At 44.2% G+C, this 13,017-nt stretch overlaps 1 protein-coding gene across 8 annotated transcripts in view; it reads right to left on the reverse strand.

Annotated features, from left to right (window-relative positions):
* Positions 1-13,017, reverse strand: part of PFKM (phosphofructokinase, muscle) — a 43,237-nt gene that overhangs the window by 7,346 nt on the left and 22,874 nt on the right. For all 8 annotated transcript variants that reach the window (XM_017853136.1, XM_017853134.1, XM_017853135.1 and 5 more), the window contains 9 exons: positions 8,263-8,336; positions 7,310-7,387; positions 5,363-5,552; positions 4,940-5,105; positions 4,145-4,189; positions 3,591-3,699; positions 3,382-3,477; positions 3,037-3,129; positions 897-1,022 (listed from right to left, as the gene is read on the reverse strand). In XM_017853136.1, the coding sequence (XP_017708625.1) occupies positions 897-1,022; positions 3,037-3,129; positions 3,382-3,477; positions 3,591-3,699; positions 4,145-4,189; positions 4,940-5,105; positions 5,363-5,552; positions 7,310-7,387; positions 8,263-8,336 (977 nt within the window). The remainder of the gene's footprint in view (positions 1-896; positions 1,023-3,036; positions 3,130-3,381; positions 3,478-3,590; positions 3,700-4,144; positions 4,190-4,939; positions 5,106-5,362; positions 5,553-7,309; positions 7,388-8,262; positions 8,337-13,017) is intronic.

The following is a 13,017-nucleotide window of genomic DNA, read 5'->3' on the forward strand; positions in this document are numbered from 1 at the left end:
AGAATGCTCACAGATAAATAGTATCTTCCATTCCACACCCAGGTCCCCAGCCTTAAAGCAGCCTCTGAAGTCATGAGTAAATGAAGATCCTACAGGTAACCAAGTTAGGAAGAAGGACTGATCCCTGCTGTGTGCTTCTCAACTACTGATTTCAGCTCTGTGGGCCAGTGCCTTCGCTTTGGAGCTTTCACAGATACATTTCCAAGCAAGGCTGCAGGTCACTGGGACTCCTGGGTCTCAGAGAGGAGGCCGGGAGAAGGGGAGCATTTAGACCAGCCCTCAGAACCAGGACAGATACCCTAGCTCTCGCTCCCAGCCTCCCAGCCACCATGTTCACTCTGTGGTATCAATGGAGTGATTCCTTCATAATAAAGGCCACCATTTCCTGAGCACTCAACATTGGCTAGGTACTGCATCACATGCTAATATAGCTTATCTCTAATCCTTACAATAACCCTCAACGTGAGCATTAGTGACCTCATGTTGGTTCAGAGAAACATGTTCAAGATAGAAATCATAGAGACAAAAACTACCCAGCTAGAATTTAATAATATTCTCCTGCTCTTAATAAAGTTAGGAGAATATTGCATTCTTCTTCCAATAAAGACATGATAAAAATGTTTGAGGTTGTATATTATGAGTTACTGGGTTTCATTACTAAGGAGGATGTAGAATCTCCCACCTTCCTTAGGAACATTTTACTGATGGGAACACTGAAGCTTAGCTAAGAGCTCCTATGCAAAACCCACTGTTTTTTCCCGGTATGTCTCTTACTGTACCATCTTGCCTTTCCACCTGCTCCTACACCAGTGGCCTTAGATGTTGGTCTCATGCCCCATGAACTCCAAGGCAGGGGCTTGAGACTGTTAAGAAAGGGGTTTAAGATCAGTACTTACCACCTGGACACATTCCATGAGGGGCAGGCGCACAGCCTGGTTACCAGAGAGGCTTACTACACAGGCTGGGGTATCTGGGGTCCCCTCCAAAAGTGCCATCACTGCTTCCACACCCATTCTGCTGCCCTGCAGGAGTCCAGAGAACAAAGACAGTCTGGCTCAGGCTGCCTCATCTTGGCTCAGCCTAGAGAGTCAGGATACTTGAGGCCTTTTCCAAATCACAAGATTGAGTCTCACAATTAAGAATGCAGCAAAGAACTTACTGGGCTTTACCTCCCCAAACAGATTTCATCTAAAGCTTGATGACTGTATTCTTGCCATCGGAACCTCAAGGATTCTACTTAGTTCCAGAGAAACATGCCCACTACAGTAACCAACAGGATTACTGGGGCTTAATAATGTTCCCTTCTTATTGACAAAACAAGGTAGGAGATTGCTTTGCTCTTCCAATGAAAATAGGATAAGAGGGTTTAAACTGAGTGTCTAAGGTTGGGATTACATGCCTGTAATTCCAGCATTTTGGGAGGCCGAGGCAGGCGGATCACCTGAGGTCAGGAGTTCAAGACCAGCCTGGCCAACATGGTGGAACTCCGTCTCTATTAAACATACAAAAAGTTAGCCAGGTATGGTGGCGTGTGCCTGTAATCCCAGCTACTCAGGAGACTGAGGTAGGATAATCCCTTGAACCCGGGAGGTAGAGATTGCAGTGAGCCAAGATTATGCCGCTGCACTCTAGTCTGGGTGATAGAGCAAGACTCCATCTCTAAACAAAAAAGAAGACTGGTCCCGGTGGCTCATGCCTGTAATCCCAATGTTTTGGGAGGCCGAGGCAGGCAGATCACAAGGTCAGGAGTTCAAGACCTCCTGGCCAACATGGTGAAATCCCATCTCTACTAAAAATTTAAAAAATTAGCCGAGTGTGGTGGCAGGCACCTGCAATCCCAGCTACTTGGGAGGCTGAGGCAGGAGAATCCCTTCAACCCAGGAGGTGGAGGTTGCAGTGAGCTGAGACCATGCCACTGCACTCCAGCCTGGGAAACAGAGCAAGACTCCATTTCAAAAAAAAAAAAAAAAAAAGAAATACCACTATATACCTATCAAAATGGTTAAAATTTAAAAAAAATTTAAAAATAAAAAAGTGACAACCCCCAAATGCTGATAAGGATGCAAACATAACAGGTCATTTATAAATTGCTGACGGAAATTAAAATGGTACAGCTATTCTAGAAATAGTTGGGCAGTATCTTTGAAAAAAAACTTTTTTCAAGAAACAAAAAACTACCATACAACCCAATTGAACTCCTGGGCAATTACTCTGCAGAAATGAAAACTTAAGTTCACACAAAAAGCTGTACACAAGTGTTCATAGTTGCTTTATCCCTAATAGCCATAAATTGAAAACAACTCAAATGTCTGAATTATTAAACAAAGTGTAATACGTCCACTCCATGGAGCACTGCTCTGCAGAAAACAGCAAACTATAGAAACAAACAACACCGTTGATAAATATCTAGAGAATTATGCTGAGTGGAAAAAAAAAATCCTAAAGGGTTGCATATTATGCAATTCCATTTATATAATATACATGAGATTAAAAATTAGAGACAAAGAGACAGATTAGTGGTTGCCAGAGGTTAAGAATGAGGAGGGATGGGTGGGGGTAAAGTACATGTGGCTGTAAAAGGACAACATGAGACATCCTGTGGTAATAGAAATGCTCTGTAGCTTGACAATATCAATGTCAATATCCTGGTGATGATATTGTACTACAGTTTTGCAAGATGTTACCATTGAAGGAAACTGGGCAAAGGGTATGTGGGACTATCTCTGTATTATTCTGTACAATTGAATGTGAATCTACCATTATTTCAAAATTCTTATTAAAAATATATGAAACAAAACGAAACAAAAAGATATTGCTCCTCACCATTAGGAAGGCCAAGTCTCTCATCATTTTTGTAACAGAAGAGGACCCTCAAGTGTATGGGAATGGGTCAGTGGCCAATGCAGCCCAAAGGCTGGTGGAGAGGCAACACGACCAGTGGTGTAAGTCCCTATCTGGTGAAGTGCAGCCCTGAGGAGGAAGGACTACAAGGTTGAGGGTTTTAAGGCATGAGGGCCACAAAGCCCAGTGACTTACCAGAATTCTGTCAAAGGCCGATGGCGTCCCACCCCTCTGCACATGCCCCAAGACAGTAACCCGGGTGTCATATCCCAGACGCTTTACCACCAGCTGAAAGGACCAAGAGAGGTACAGAGAGAGGGTTACGCAGAGTCAAAGGAAGAAAACAAGCAGAGACTTGGGTGAACCGTGGACAGCTCAGCCTCTTGTCTTGTAATGGTTCTTTGTGGGAGGCAACCAGGGGCAGGGACCCAGGGAGAGATGTGCAGAAGGACCAAGGGGAGAAGCAGTGTCAGGAGACTCAGAAGCCAGAAAGGAACGGGCTATGGAGTCTGAGGCCTATCTGGTTTCATTCATACGAACATTCTTGATGTCTTCTGAGGTGATTGGTTTTCCATTCTTGTCAATTGCACCCTCAGCCACAATGATGATGTTGAGACGAGAACCACGATTCCTTGTCTGGTTGAGAACAAAGGGTAAAATGATCAATGGAATGAAGCTGATGGGTAGGAAACAGATCATCAGTGGGACAGGGTGAGGGATTTCTTAAGGGCAAAATAAAGTGCCAGTACCTCGCTGAGTCGGCGACAAAGGTGCTCCTCCCAGTCGTCATCTGGCGGACATTCAGGAATAAAAACCCAGTCGGCCCCACAGGACAGAGAGGTGACAAGGGCCAGGTATCTGAGATGAGAGCCAGAAGCATCCTGCTAGAAGTTGTATTCTACAAATAGCCTCATCCATACCCAACAAGTTCTCCTAGTTCTCATAGTTGATAAAAGGTCTGGAGAGCCTCCATTTTATTCTTGGGGCAAGTGTAAGAGCACCAGGGCCCCTCAATGAGATTCTGTCTCTAACGGACACCTTCCACTTATGTTCACCTGCCACAGTGGCTTCCAGCCTCAGAGCACTGCCCACTCTTTACACCAAGCATGTGCCTGAGCGCGTACACACATGCATGTGTGGGGATGTAATGGAGGGGGATGGAGGCAGGAAAGGGAACCACACCACAAGGAGCATGTGCACCTCCAGATCTGCTGCTACTGAGAGACCTCACTGGACTATCTGGGGAAAAGGAAAGGGCTATTGCCAGGTCCACGGAATAAATGGGTCAGAATGAGGATCTTACCCACAGTGGCGGCCCATCACTTCTAACACAAATGTCCTCTGGTGGCTGCAAGAGATAGACATAGGACACAGTCCAAGAGACCGTATGGCCAAGATCAAGCCACCACCCACATCTAGGCCAATTACCCTCTCTGGGAGATACATGTATGCTGCCAGGCCTTCTAGCAGACTTCCTGAGACCAGGAATACCCAGGGGAAATACTTTAGCCACAAGGTATCCTTCCCAGGCCTGAGAAAACACAGCAGTAAAAGGTATCTATACAGAGGTTCTGTTCCAGAGAGAAACCGGGTCAGGGAAGGAAAGGAGAGAAAAGGATAAGAAGTGAAGGGAGGACTGTACTAACTGGAATCTTCTAGGATTACCCTGGGGTAAGCGATTACCCTTCTATCCTCCCATCCTACATTGCCTCCCTCCAGGTTCTCTTATCTCTGAGCCATGGTGGTCATAGCAGCACTTACACTTTCTATGATATGGTTGGGAAGTGTAGCTCATGTCTGGGCTCCCTAGATTTGCCCAGTCTGAAGAACAACCATTTAGCCCAAAGATATGAAAGACCTCAGAGCTGCATATTTGGACAGTGGGCTAGACAGTGGCAAAAGGCAAACATATATCATTAAGGGAGCAGTGCAATTTCAGTGCTCTAGATAATTTTTAGTGAAAAATAGTGTTCTAGCCCCAGAAAACTGGTCATTATAGTCACCATAGCTCAAACACTTCAGTCTTCAGCAGCCTCTAGCCCTTTATCCTGTCCCAGCTGCCATCTTCTTACACTGCCTACCTCCCAAGTCCCCTTACCTCTGGGCAGTGGTAGTGATGGCATCTACAATTTCCATGATCCGGTGCAGGGCAGAGTCAGTGCCAATGGTCATATCGGTGCCACAGAAGTCATTGTCAATTGACCCAACCAGGCCCACAATGTTCAGGTAGCTGGACTTCGTAGCCTCCTCATCTGTGATCTTACCTGACAATGAGAAGCAAACCAGGAGCCACTGGGTGAGGTACCTGGCATGCCTAAAGAGGAGATATCTAGAGAGAGAAGAAACTCTAGCCAAAAGGAATTGTAGACAATACCAGAAAAAGGGGGCAAAGACTGCCTATTTGTGTCTGGGTAACATTTTTCTCCAATGGGAGGTAAAAGGGGGGCAGGGGTGATGTGTGTGTGTACACCCATGCACATACTGACACAAATAAGCAATACTGTTGTGAAAAATCTCTTACCTGCTTTCTGGAGGTCACCCAACAAGTCACTCCACTCAGAACGGAAGGTGTCAGCCCCAGTGAGGCTGCCATCACCCCCAATGACACAGAGATTGGTGATCCCACGCTTCACCAGGTTGTAGGCAGCTCGGAGTCGTCCTTCTCGTTCCCTAAAGTCCTTGCACCGGGCACTTCCAATCACCGTGCCTCCCTTTGGAACAGGTAGAAGTCAGCTCTCCAGAGACAGGGCTCAACATGCTGATATATCCCCTATTCCAATGCTGTGATGGCCTAACATAACTGTGTGAGTCCCTAGAAAGTTCCTTGACATCCTTAAGAGTGATCTGTCCTTCCAAAGGAAAGGGAAATGATGCTGGCTGAGGCATCAGAGGGTCATTCCCATATTTTGCTATACATCTTAGAAGACTGCTAAGAACCCATTTCATTGAAGGCTTTGTCATCCATGACTATCCTAAAGAGAAAAAGTGAATACACACATATCTGTTGGCTTCTCAAATAATCTCCAACTTTCACATCTTAGAAGCAGTGACTCCAGTCTTTAGAAATTCTCCCTAATGGCCTGACATTAAATTATTATTAGGAGTTCATTCCAATGTGTTTTGTAGTATTTTTCCTCTCTCTACACTGAGATTTCTAACTGTACCCAGGTACTGCCAATCCTTTCCCCTCAGCTCCTTGTAATCCATGGTGCCAATGGCAGAAGCTGCAATATCCAGGTATTCACAGGAAAAATAGCTCTGGGTAAAGAAAGCCTTACAGATACCCCAAGAGAGGTATCTATAAGTCCCTGGGAAATTAAGGTTTTCTATCCCTGATTAGGTTTTCATATCTTTTTTTTTTTTTTTTTTTTTTTTTTTTTGAGACGGAGTCTGGCTCTGTCGCCTAGGCTGGAGTGCAGTGGCCGGATCTCAGCTCACTGCAAGCTCCGCCTCCTGGGCTTATGCCATTCTCCTGCCTCAGCCTCCCGAGTAGCTGGGACTACAGGCGCCCACCACGTCGCCCGGCTAGTTTTTTGTATTTTTTTTAGTAGAGACGGGGTTTCAACGTGTTAGCCGGATGGTCTCGATCTCCTGACCTCGTGATCCACACCCATCTCGGCCTCCCAAAGTTCTGGGATTACAGGCTTGAGTCACCGCACCCGGCCAGGTTTTCATATCTTATGCACTCCTGTGCAGCCATGACTTTGGGATACTGGTGGAGAATTCTGGTTCAGAATCACCACTCAGACCACTTTATGGCAGGCACCATTACCTAGCACCTAGGTAGAGCCTTCACTAGATACTGCATATTAAATTTTTGCCCATGGATTTTTAGAGAACTGAGCTGAAAAAAGGGGGATACAAATGTAATTTACAAATTTTCAGTAAACCAGCAAATGATTGTATTTCTCTCACTCACTATGGGCTAGCCCACAGTGGATACACATGAGAAGCCTAACACAACATGGAGCAAGTAGCATAAAGGACTGTGGAAATCCTCAGGATACTCTTAGGATTTTTTTGAGACTCCAAAAGTCTGTCTCAGTTCGTCCTTTAAGTGGTCTGGTTTCAGGTCACCTCATCTCCATCACATGAGGACTGGCAAATTTCAGCTCCACTTCTGGCTCTGGCTCCAGTCCTCTGGTAAGGTTATTTTCAGGGCCAGACCTTCCCCGTGACCCTAGAGTAAGACCTGCTTATGTGTCAGTCCCCATAGTCTTGTTTATGACCTTTCCATAAAGAGCAAAGCATCCTGTGATCACTCCTCCACCCTCTCCCTGCCCCAGGAAACCAGGGTGATATTTTCAAATGCTAAGAGTAAAGGGCAAATAGCATCCCTCTCTTGTCACTGAATTCCTTCCCATGAAACCACATGACAGGGAATTTGGGAGACCATGAGCCCAAACCAGAGTGGGATGAAACAAGGACAGAGCAAATATGGGACAGGGAGTTCTCTGGAACAACATACCAGCTGAAGCATCATCGAAACGCTCTCCCAGGTGGCTTCCTTGATGTTATCTCCACCATCCACCAGGCCTTGATAACCCTGTGGGACATATTATAACTGTTAAGCCCTTGCTAGGCTTCTCCCTAAATTCCCAGGATTAAGACAGGATCCCTGGGAAGAGGTTCTCTGAGAGTCAAGCCACCTCCTCCCACTAGTGAGTCCTGGATGCTCGTGAGACTATATTTAACACAGTACAAAGAAGGAGATGTCAACTTTTGCAATACTCTTTTCTAGTTTCTCCCATTTTTTAAATATCGGGATGTGGATATCCTTCCGAATAATCTTAATTCTTATTTTTGGCTCACCCTATCTCCTCCAACCTGCTTCACAGGGGACCAATGATAACAGATGGTCTTGATAACCATGGAGAAAAGGAGAAGGGGAAGTTGGTGGGAGGGAAGGAAAGAAATGTGACTTGCTCTAAGAGACTATAAAATCTGATAGAAGAAAGCAGGTGGACCTTATAAAAAGAAGAGTGGGTAAAGCATGAGAGAGTACTGGGAGAAGGGTGCAAAAGAAGAGTGAGAACCTCAGGAAGTTATGCAAACTACAGAAATACAGCAAGCCTCTTCCCTCCTGGGGCTCTTCCCCTGGATATACTAAATTTGCTGTAAATACTACCCATTTCCATTTCTTTCTCTGTTTTGAGGGAGATGAAAGGAGGACTGAGAGTTACTTTTTCCTTTAAATTGAACAGGCAACATGGAGACCCAGTTTGTAGATGCCTGGGTCCCACCATCACTATTGGAGTCAAGAGTAGGAAAGAGTGACTCATGAAGATAGGGAGCCAAGGAAAATCAAACATAGCAATGTAACTAACTGGGAGGTAAGGACACAGAACGTGGGAAGGGGATAGAAGGCAGATTTAGAAGAGGGCAGAGAAAGAATGATGAAGAACAAAGTACAGAACTAACCTCATGGACAAAGAAGACACGGGCACCGGTGAAGATACCAACTCGAACCACAGCCCTGACAGCAGCATTCATACCTGAAAGGAGGGATAAAAGAAGTCACAGAGGGGTTGCTCCTAAGAAAAGGTGCCCTGGAATCCACATATATTACATTTGGCTAAAAAAAAAAGAATCAGTACTTTATTTAGTCTTTTCTCTGAATCTAGAATAATCCTCTCATCAAAGTCTTCTGACCTCCCCATTCCCAATTACTGCAGTCAATGTTACTGGAGCTTCAGATAATCTGTATTCATTGCTCCTCAAGCCCCCCAAAAATTCTGCCTTTCCCAAGACCTTTCCTTGATAGGACCATCTGGGAAATAATAACAACTAGAATAAAGCATTTTCCTGAATGTGTATTGTGGGCTAGACACTGCCAAGAGCTTGTCAAACATCATCTCATTTAATCCTGTCCACAATCCTGGAATTGTCTCCATTTTAAAGATTTGGAAACTGAAACTCAAAAAGGTCAAGGGGCACAAAGCTAGTACTTTTAGAAAGTTCAGATTAGAATTCAAGTTCTCAAATGCCTAACTTAACACTATCAGCCTCTAAGGTTTGTCCTACTAATCTCAATGGCTGTACTAGGTTTTTCCTTGCTTTCTGCACTATATCGAGACCTCAGCTTTTAGTAGGCATTTCAGCACAAGGACATGACTCTATATGGTTCAGTAACCTGGCAAGTCACAGTCTATTCACAAGTTCACAAGTATATCTGTTACTGGACAGCTGATTCAGTCTACACACACACACACACACACACACACACACACAAATATACCCCTTTTTTGTGTCACTTGAGTTGGTCTGTGTTCCAATGTGTGCCACACAGTTGTGATTCACTAGTTCCCACATTGCCAGAAGAGGCTGTGACCAAGTGTGCAGGAAGAATTGGTGGGGACTCTATTCTCTCACTGCCTTCTCCTGGCATTTCCTCAATTAGTCAACGAATATTTGTTAGTCTCTTCCTGTGGCCCTGTATATAAGATGTTTATGGGGAACTCGAAAAGTATGCTGTAAGTCATTCTCTCTCTGCTTCTCCTGGAAGAAAAACTTAGGACTAGGGCTGGTAACTCATGCCTGTAATCCCAGTACTTGGGAGGTCAGCTGGGAAGACTGCTTGAGCCTAGGAGTTCGAGACCAGCCTGGGCAACATAGCAAGACTCCATCTGTAAAAAAAAATAAATAAAATTCAAACAAAACAAAACCAAAGCTTAGGACTAAAATACAGAGGCAATCCTTTTCCCTTTTTCACAGATGAGTATTATCCCTCTCCTAGTAGCTTTTCAGTGAAAAGAACTCTCTTCCAGGAGCACTGTGAAAAAACCAGCCCTTCCCAACACACAACACACAGCAGGTGTCCCATATGTGTGTTTCATATTAGGAACAATGCACTGATCCTGTGCTAAGCATGGCCTTATTGGTGACAGACGGGAGACATTCCTTTCCTACCATGTAATGTGAGGAGGAGCACATGGTGATGCACAGGGAATCTTACAGCCATGATGGGTCAACTTCTTGTGAATCATTTTAGCCACCCTCTCTTAGATATTCTACTACATATTTTTGTTTCAATCTAAAATCTGTTCATGTTGTCCTTAACCCTGCCTGGAGAAATGTAATATACCAGCAAGCACTAAGAGAGCTAGTAATCGGGAAAACCTGCAGCACCAAACTAAAAACCATCACAAACTTTGGAGTAATCCAAAGCTATCAGGAATAGGATGGAATAAAAAAGATCAAAATGTTTCTTTTTTTGCAGGTTGGTATTACATGGCTATTAGCTCCAAATTGAAGGTTCATTTGTTCACTTAACAAATATCAACTGAACACCTATCATGTTCCAGGCACTGTGCTAGGCAATGGGGGTACAGCAATGACCAACACAGAATCTGGGAATACCAAGATAAAGGACTTGGTAATGGTCCTCAAGACATGTTGAGAATTACGATATGGTCTACTGGGCCCTATAAAAGACATGAGCCAGCACAATGGTGCATGCCTATAGTCCCAGCTACTTGGGAGGCTGAGGCAGGAGGATCACTTGAGCCCAGGAGTTAAGTCTAGTCTGGGCAACATGGTGAGACCCCATCTCTCAAAAAAGACAGTACAGTGGAAAGAGGGACATAGAGTATCTAAGCCTGCCAGAAGGAAGTCAGAGAAGGTTATACAGAAAAGACAACATTTGTCATGGGACCTAAAGGACAATTTCTTCTAAAATTTTTCTGTCAGGTGGAGAATTTGAGGGAGAGTGTTCTTGGCAGAGGGAATAGCACAAATAAAGGTGAGGGTCAAAAAACAACCTTAGGTAATTTGGTATTATAAAGAATATAAACTAGGAAGTGGTGAGAGATGAAGCTCTACAGGTAGGCAGGCACCTATGTGCCATGAGAAGTTTGAGTTGTATTCTACAGGCCAGGGTTTAATTGGAGATCCATGGGTGATGGGTTTCGGGGAATCCAGGAATCCCACAAAACTGTATGAAAAGTTCTGCGGGCATGGACATTTCTTTTGAGAGAAGGTCCACAGCTTTCATTTGATTCTTAAAGGGGTCTGTGACCCCTCCAAAAAGAAAAGTTGCAGACAACAAAGAATCCCTGAAGAATTTAGAGAGCAGAGGGACATGATGAGATCTACATCTCAGAAGGATAACTCTGGCAGCAGTGTGAAAGACAGCTTGAGAGAGGGATTTCTAGCATTAGGAGGCTACCTGGCATCCTAGATAAGAAATGTGGAAGACCTGGACTGGAAGAGTAGCATTTGGGACAAAACAAATACTGGATAGAAGACATCTAGGAAACAGAAGCAATAGGACTTATATCCAGTTGGCAATGTGATTACATTTCAAGGGTCAGAGAGGGAGAAAATGTCCCGTGATTGATTTAGACAAAGGGTAAAAGTGTGGTACCATTAACTCAGCAGAGGCAGGTTTTGGTTTGGGCAGGTTGGGGTGGGGGTGATACATTCATATTTGGATATGTTGAGTTTGAAGTCCTTATGGAGCATCCATGTGAACACAGAAGAGACTATCTCAAGAGAATATGTAGAATTATAAGGGAAAAAGGCAAGGAATGGAACCCTGAGGAAAACCAACATTGAAGGAACAGGAAGGGGAAGGGAGGTTCCATGATGAAAACTAATAAGGGGCAGCAGGAAATACAAAAGAACCAGGACTTAGCGATGTCTCAGAAGTCAAAAGGGGACAGTTTCAAGAAGTGGGAACAGTGCCAAATGCTTCTGATAACTGGTCTAAGGTAAGGCCTGAAACGTTGGACTTGTCAACAAGAAGTCATTGGTGAGCACTGACGTCAAAGCTCACTTATGACATCACTAAGGCAAAGCCCCATGAAGTCTAGAAGCCTAAGTTCACACCCTTAAGTTGAAGGCATCAAAACCAAAAAATCTGTGAAGAGAGGGGCTTTTCAGTAGCTTGAGAAATAGCCTATGTGTGTGAAAGGAACAAGGTCAAAAGTCAACACAAAGTCATCAATGCTTTAGGAAAGACGAATAAAGTCAGCTCAATAAGATCAGAATAGATATGAAACTAAGTTTGTTTTCCAGCCTGTCACAAGGCCTATGGGATTCTCTTCTGGATACCTGGAGTTCTGGAGTATGAACCTGTAATTTTAGGAAATAAGGGAAAAAACTGTTCTGAAATGTATAGGTTGGAACATTGTTTCTTGCTCCCAAGCTGAGTAAATGTTCCTGCAAAAACTCTAACTTAATGCAATCCTGTTGGTATACCCAGAGTTAAGAGAGACAAACGACTCAAAGGTTTTCAGTACAAAAGCAAACAACAGATGGTGGACAGGGACTATCCAAATCAGTTGGGCATAAGAAAAATCTCACAATAAGGAAATTATCTTCTCCCTCTGCCTTCTTCTTACCTCAACCCCACCAACTTCCAGAAGTCATTCATCCTGTCTCCAAATTGAATATCTGAGTATCTTCCTTCAAACCAAATTTTAGGATGCTCTTTGTGCACCTGGTACCTATGCCTCAAACCCCTAGTTCCCTAAAAATCACAAACTTTGGGGTACACAAATAGTTTATACTAAGGAGCCCCAGTAATTCTCTGAGCTCTCCCAGCCAATCTGACTAGCCTAGTCTGGCCCCAAGCCAGTCCTGGCCAGAGTCTCCTTGGCTGTTCCATGTTGCCCTAAATAAACCTCTATGGCAGCTGTCTGACTTATTAGAAGCAAGACGAAGGATAAGATTACAGGCACCATCCAATAAGTATTCTGGGTATAGTCAGGAGGGGCTCTGGAGAACATCATAAGCACGTAGTTTGGAGTCTCCAATTACGGCATATTGGGAAGAGGTTTTAGAAAGAAGAACTGTGGGTGATGGGTCTCTATGAGACTAGACAGAAAAAAATCTATAAATGACTTGAGCATGACTTTTTTGAAAGCTGATACTAAATAATTTATGTCTTAACTTTCATAAGATTTTTAAAAATATATGAGGAATAAACATTTGTTAGAGACAAATTGCACTTTCTAATGGATATCATAAGTAAAAATTATAAACCCTAGAATAGCAAGCCAGGGAGGTAAAAGAATCTCTGTTCGCGCGAACCTTTAAAAATAGAAAAGGCCAGGTGCGGTGGCACGTGGTCTGTGGTCTCAGCTACTTGAGAGGCTGAGGCAAGAGGATTGCTTGAGCCAGGAGTTCAAGTCCAGCCTGGGCAACATAAAAAGATCCCTTCCCATTTCTCTT

Source organism: Rhinopithecus bieti, unplaced genomic scaffold (assembly GCF_001698545.2).
Source record: "Rhinopithecus bieti isolate Rb0 unplaced genomic scaffold, ASM169854v2 scaffold_36869, whole genome shotgun sequence".
In the NCBI taxonomy this organism is placed as follows: domain Eukaryota; kingdom Metazoa; phylum Chordata; class Mammalia; order Primates; family Cercopithecidae; genus Rhinopithecus; species Rhinopithecus bieti.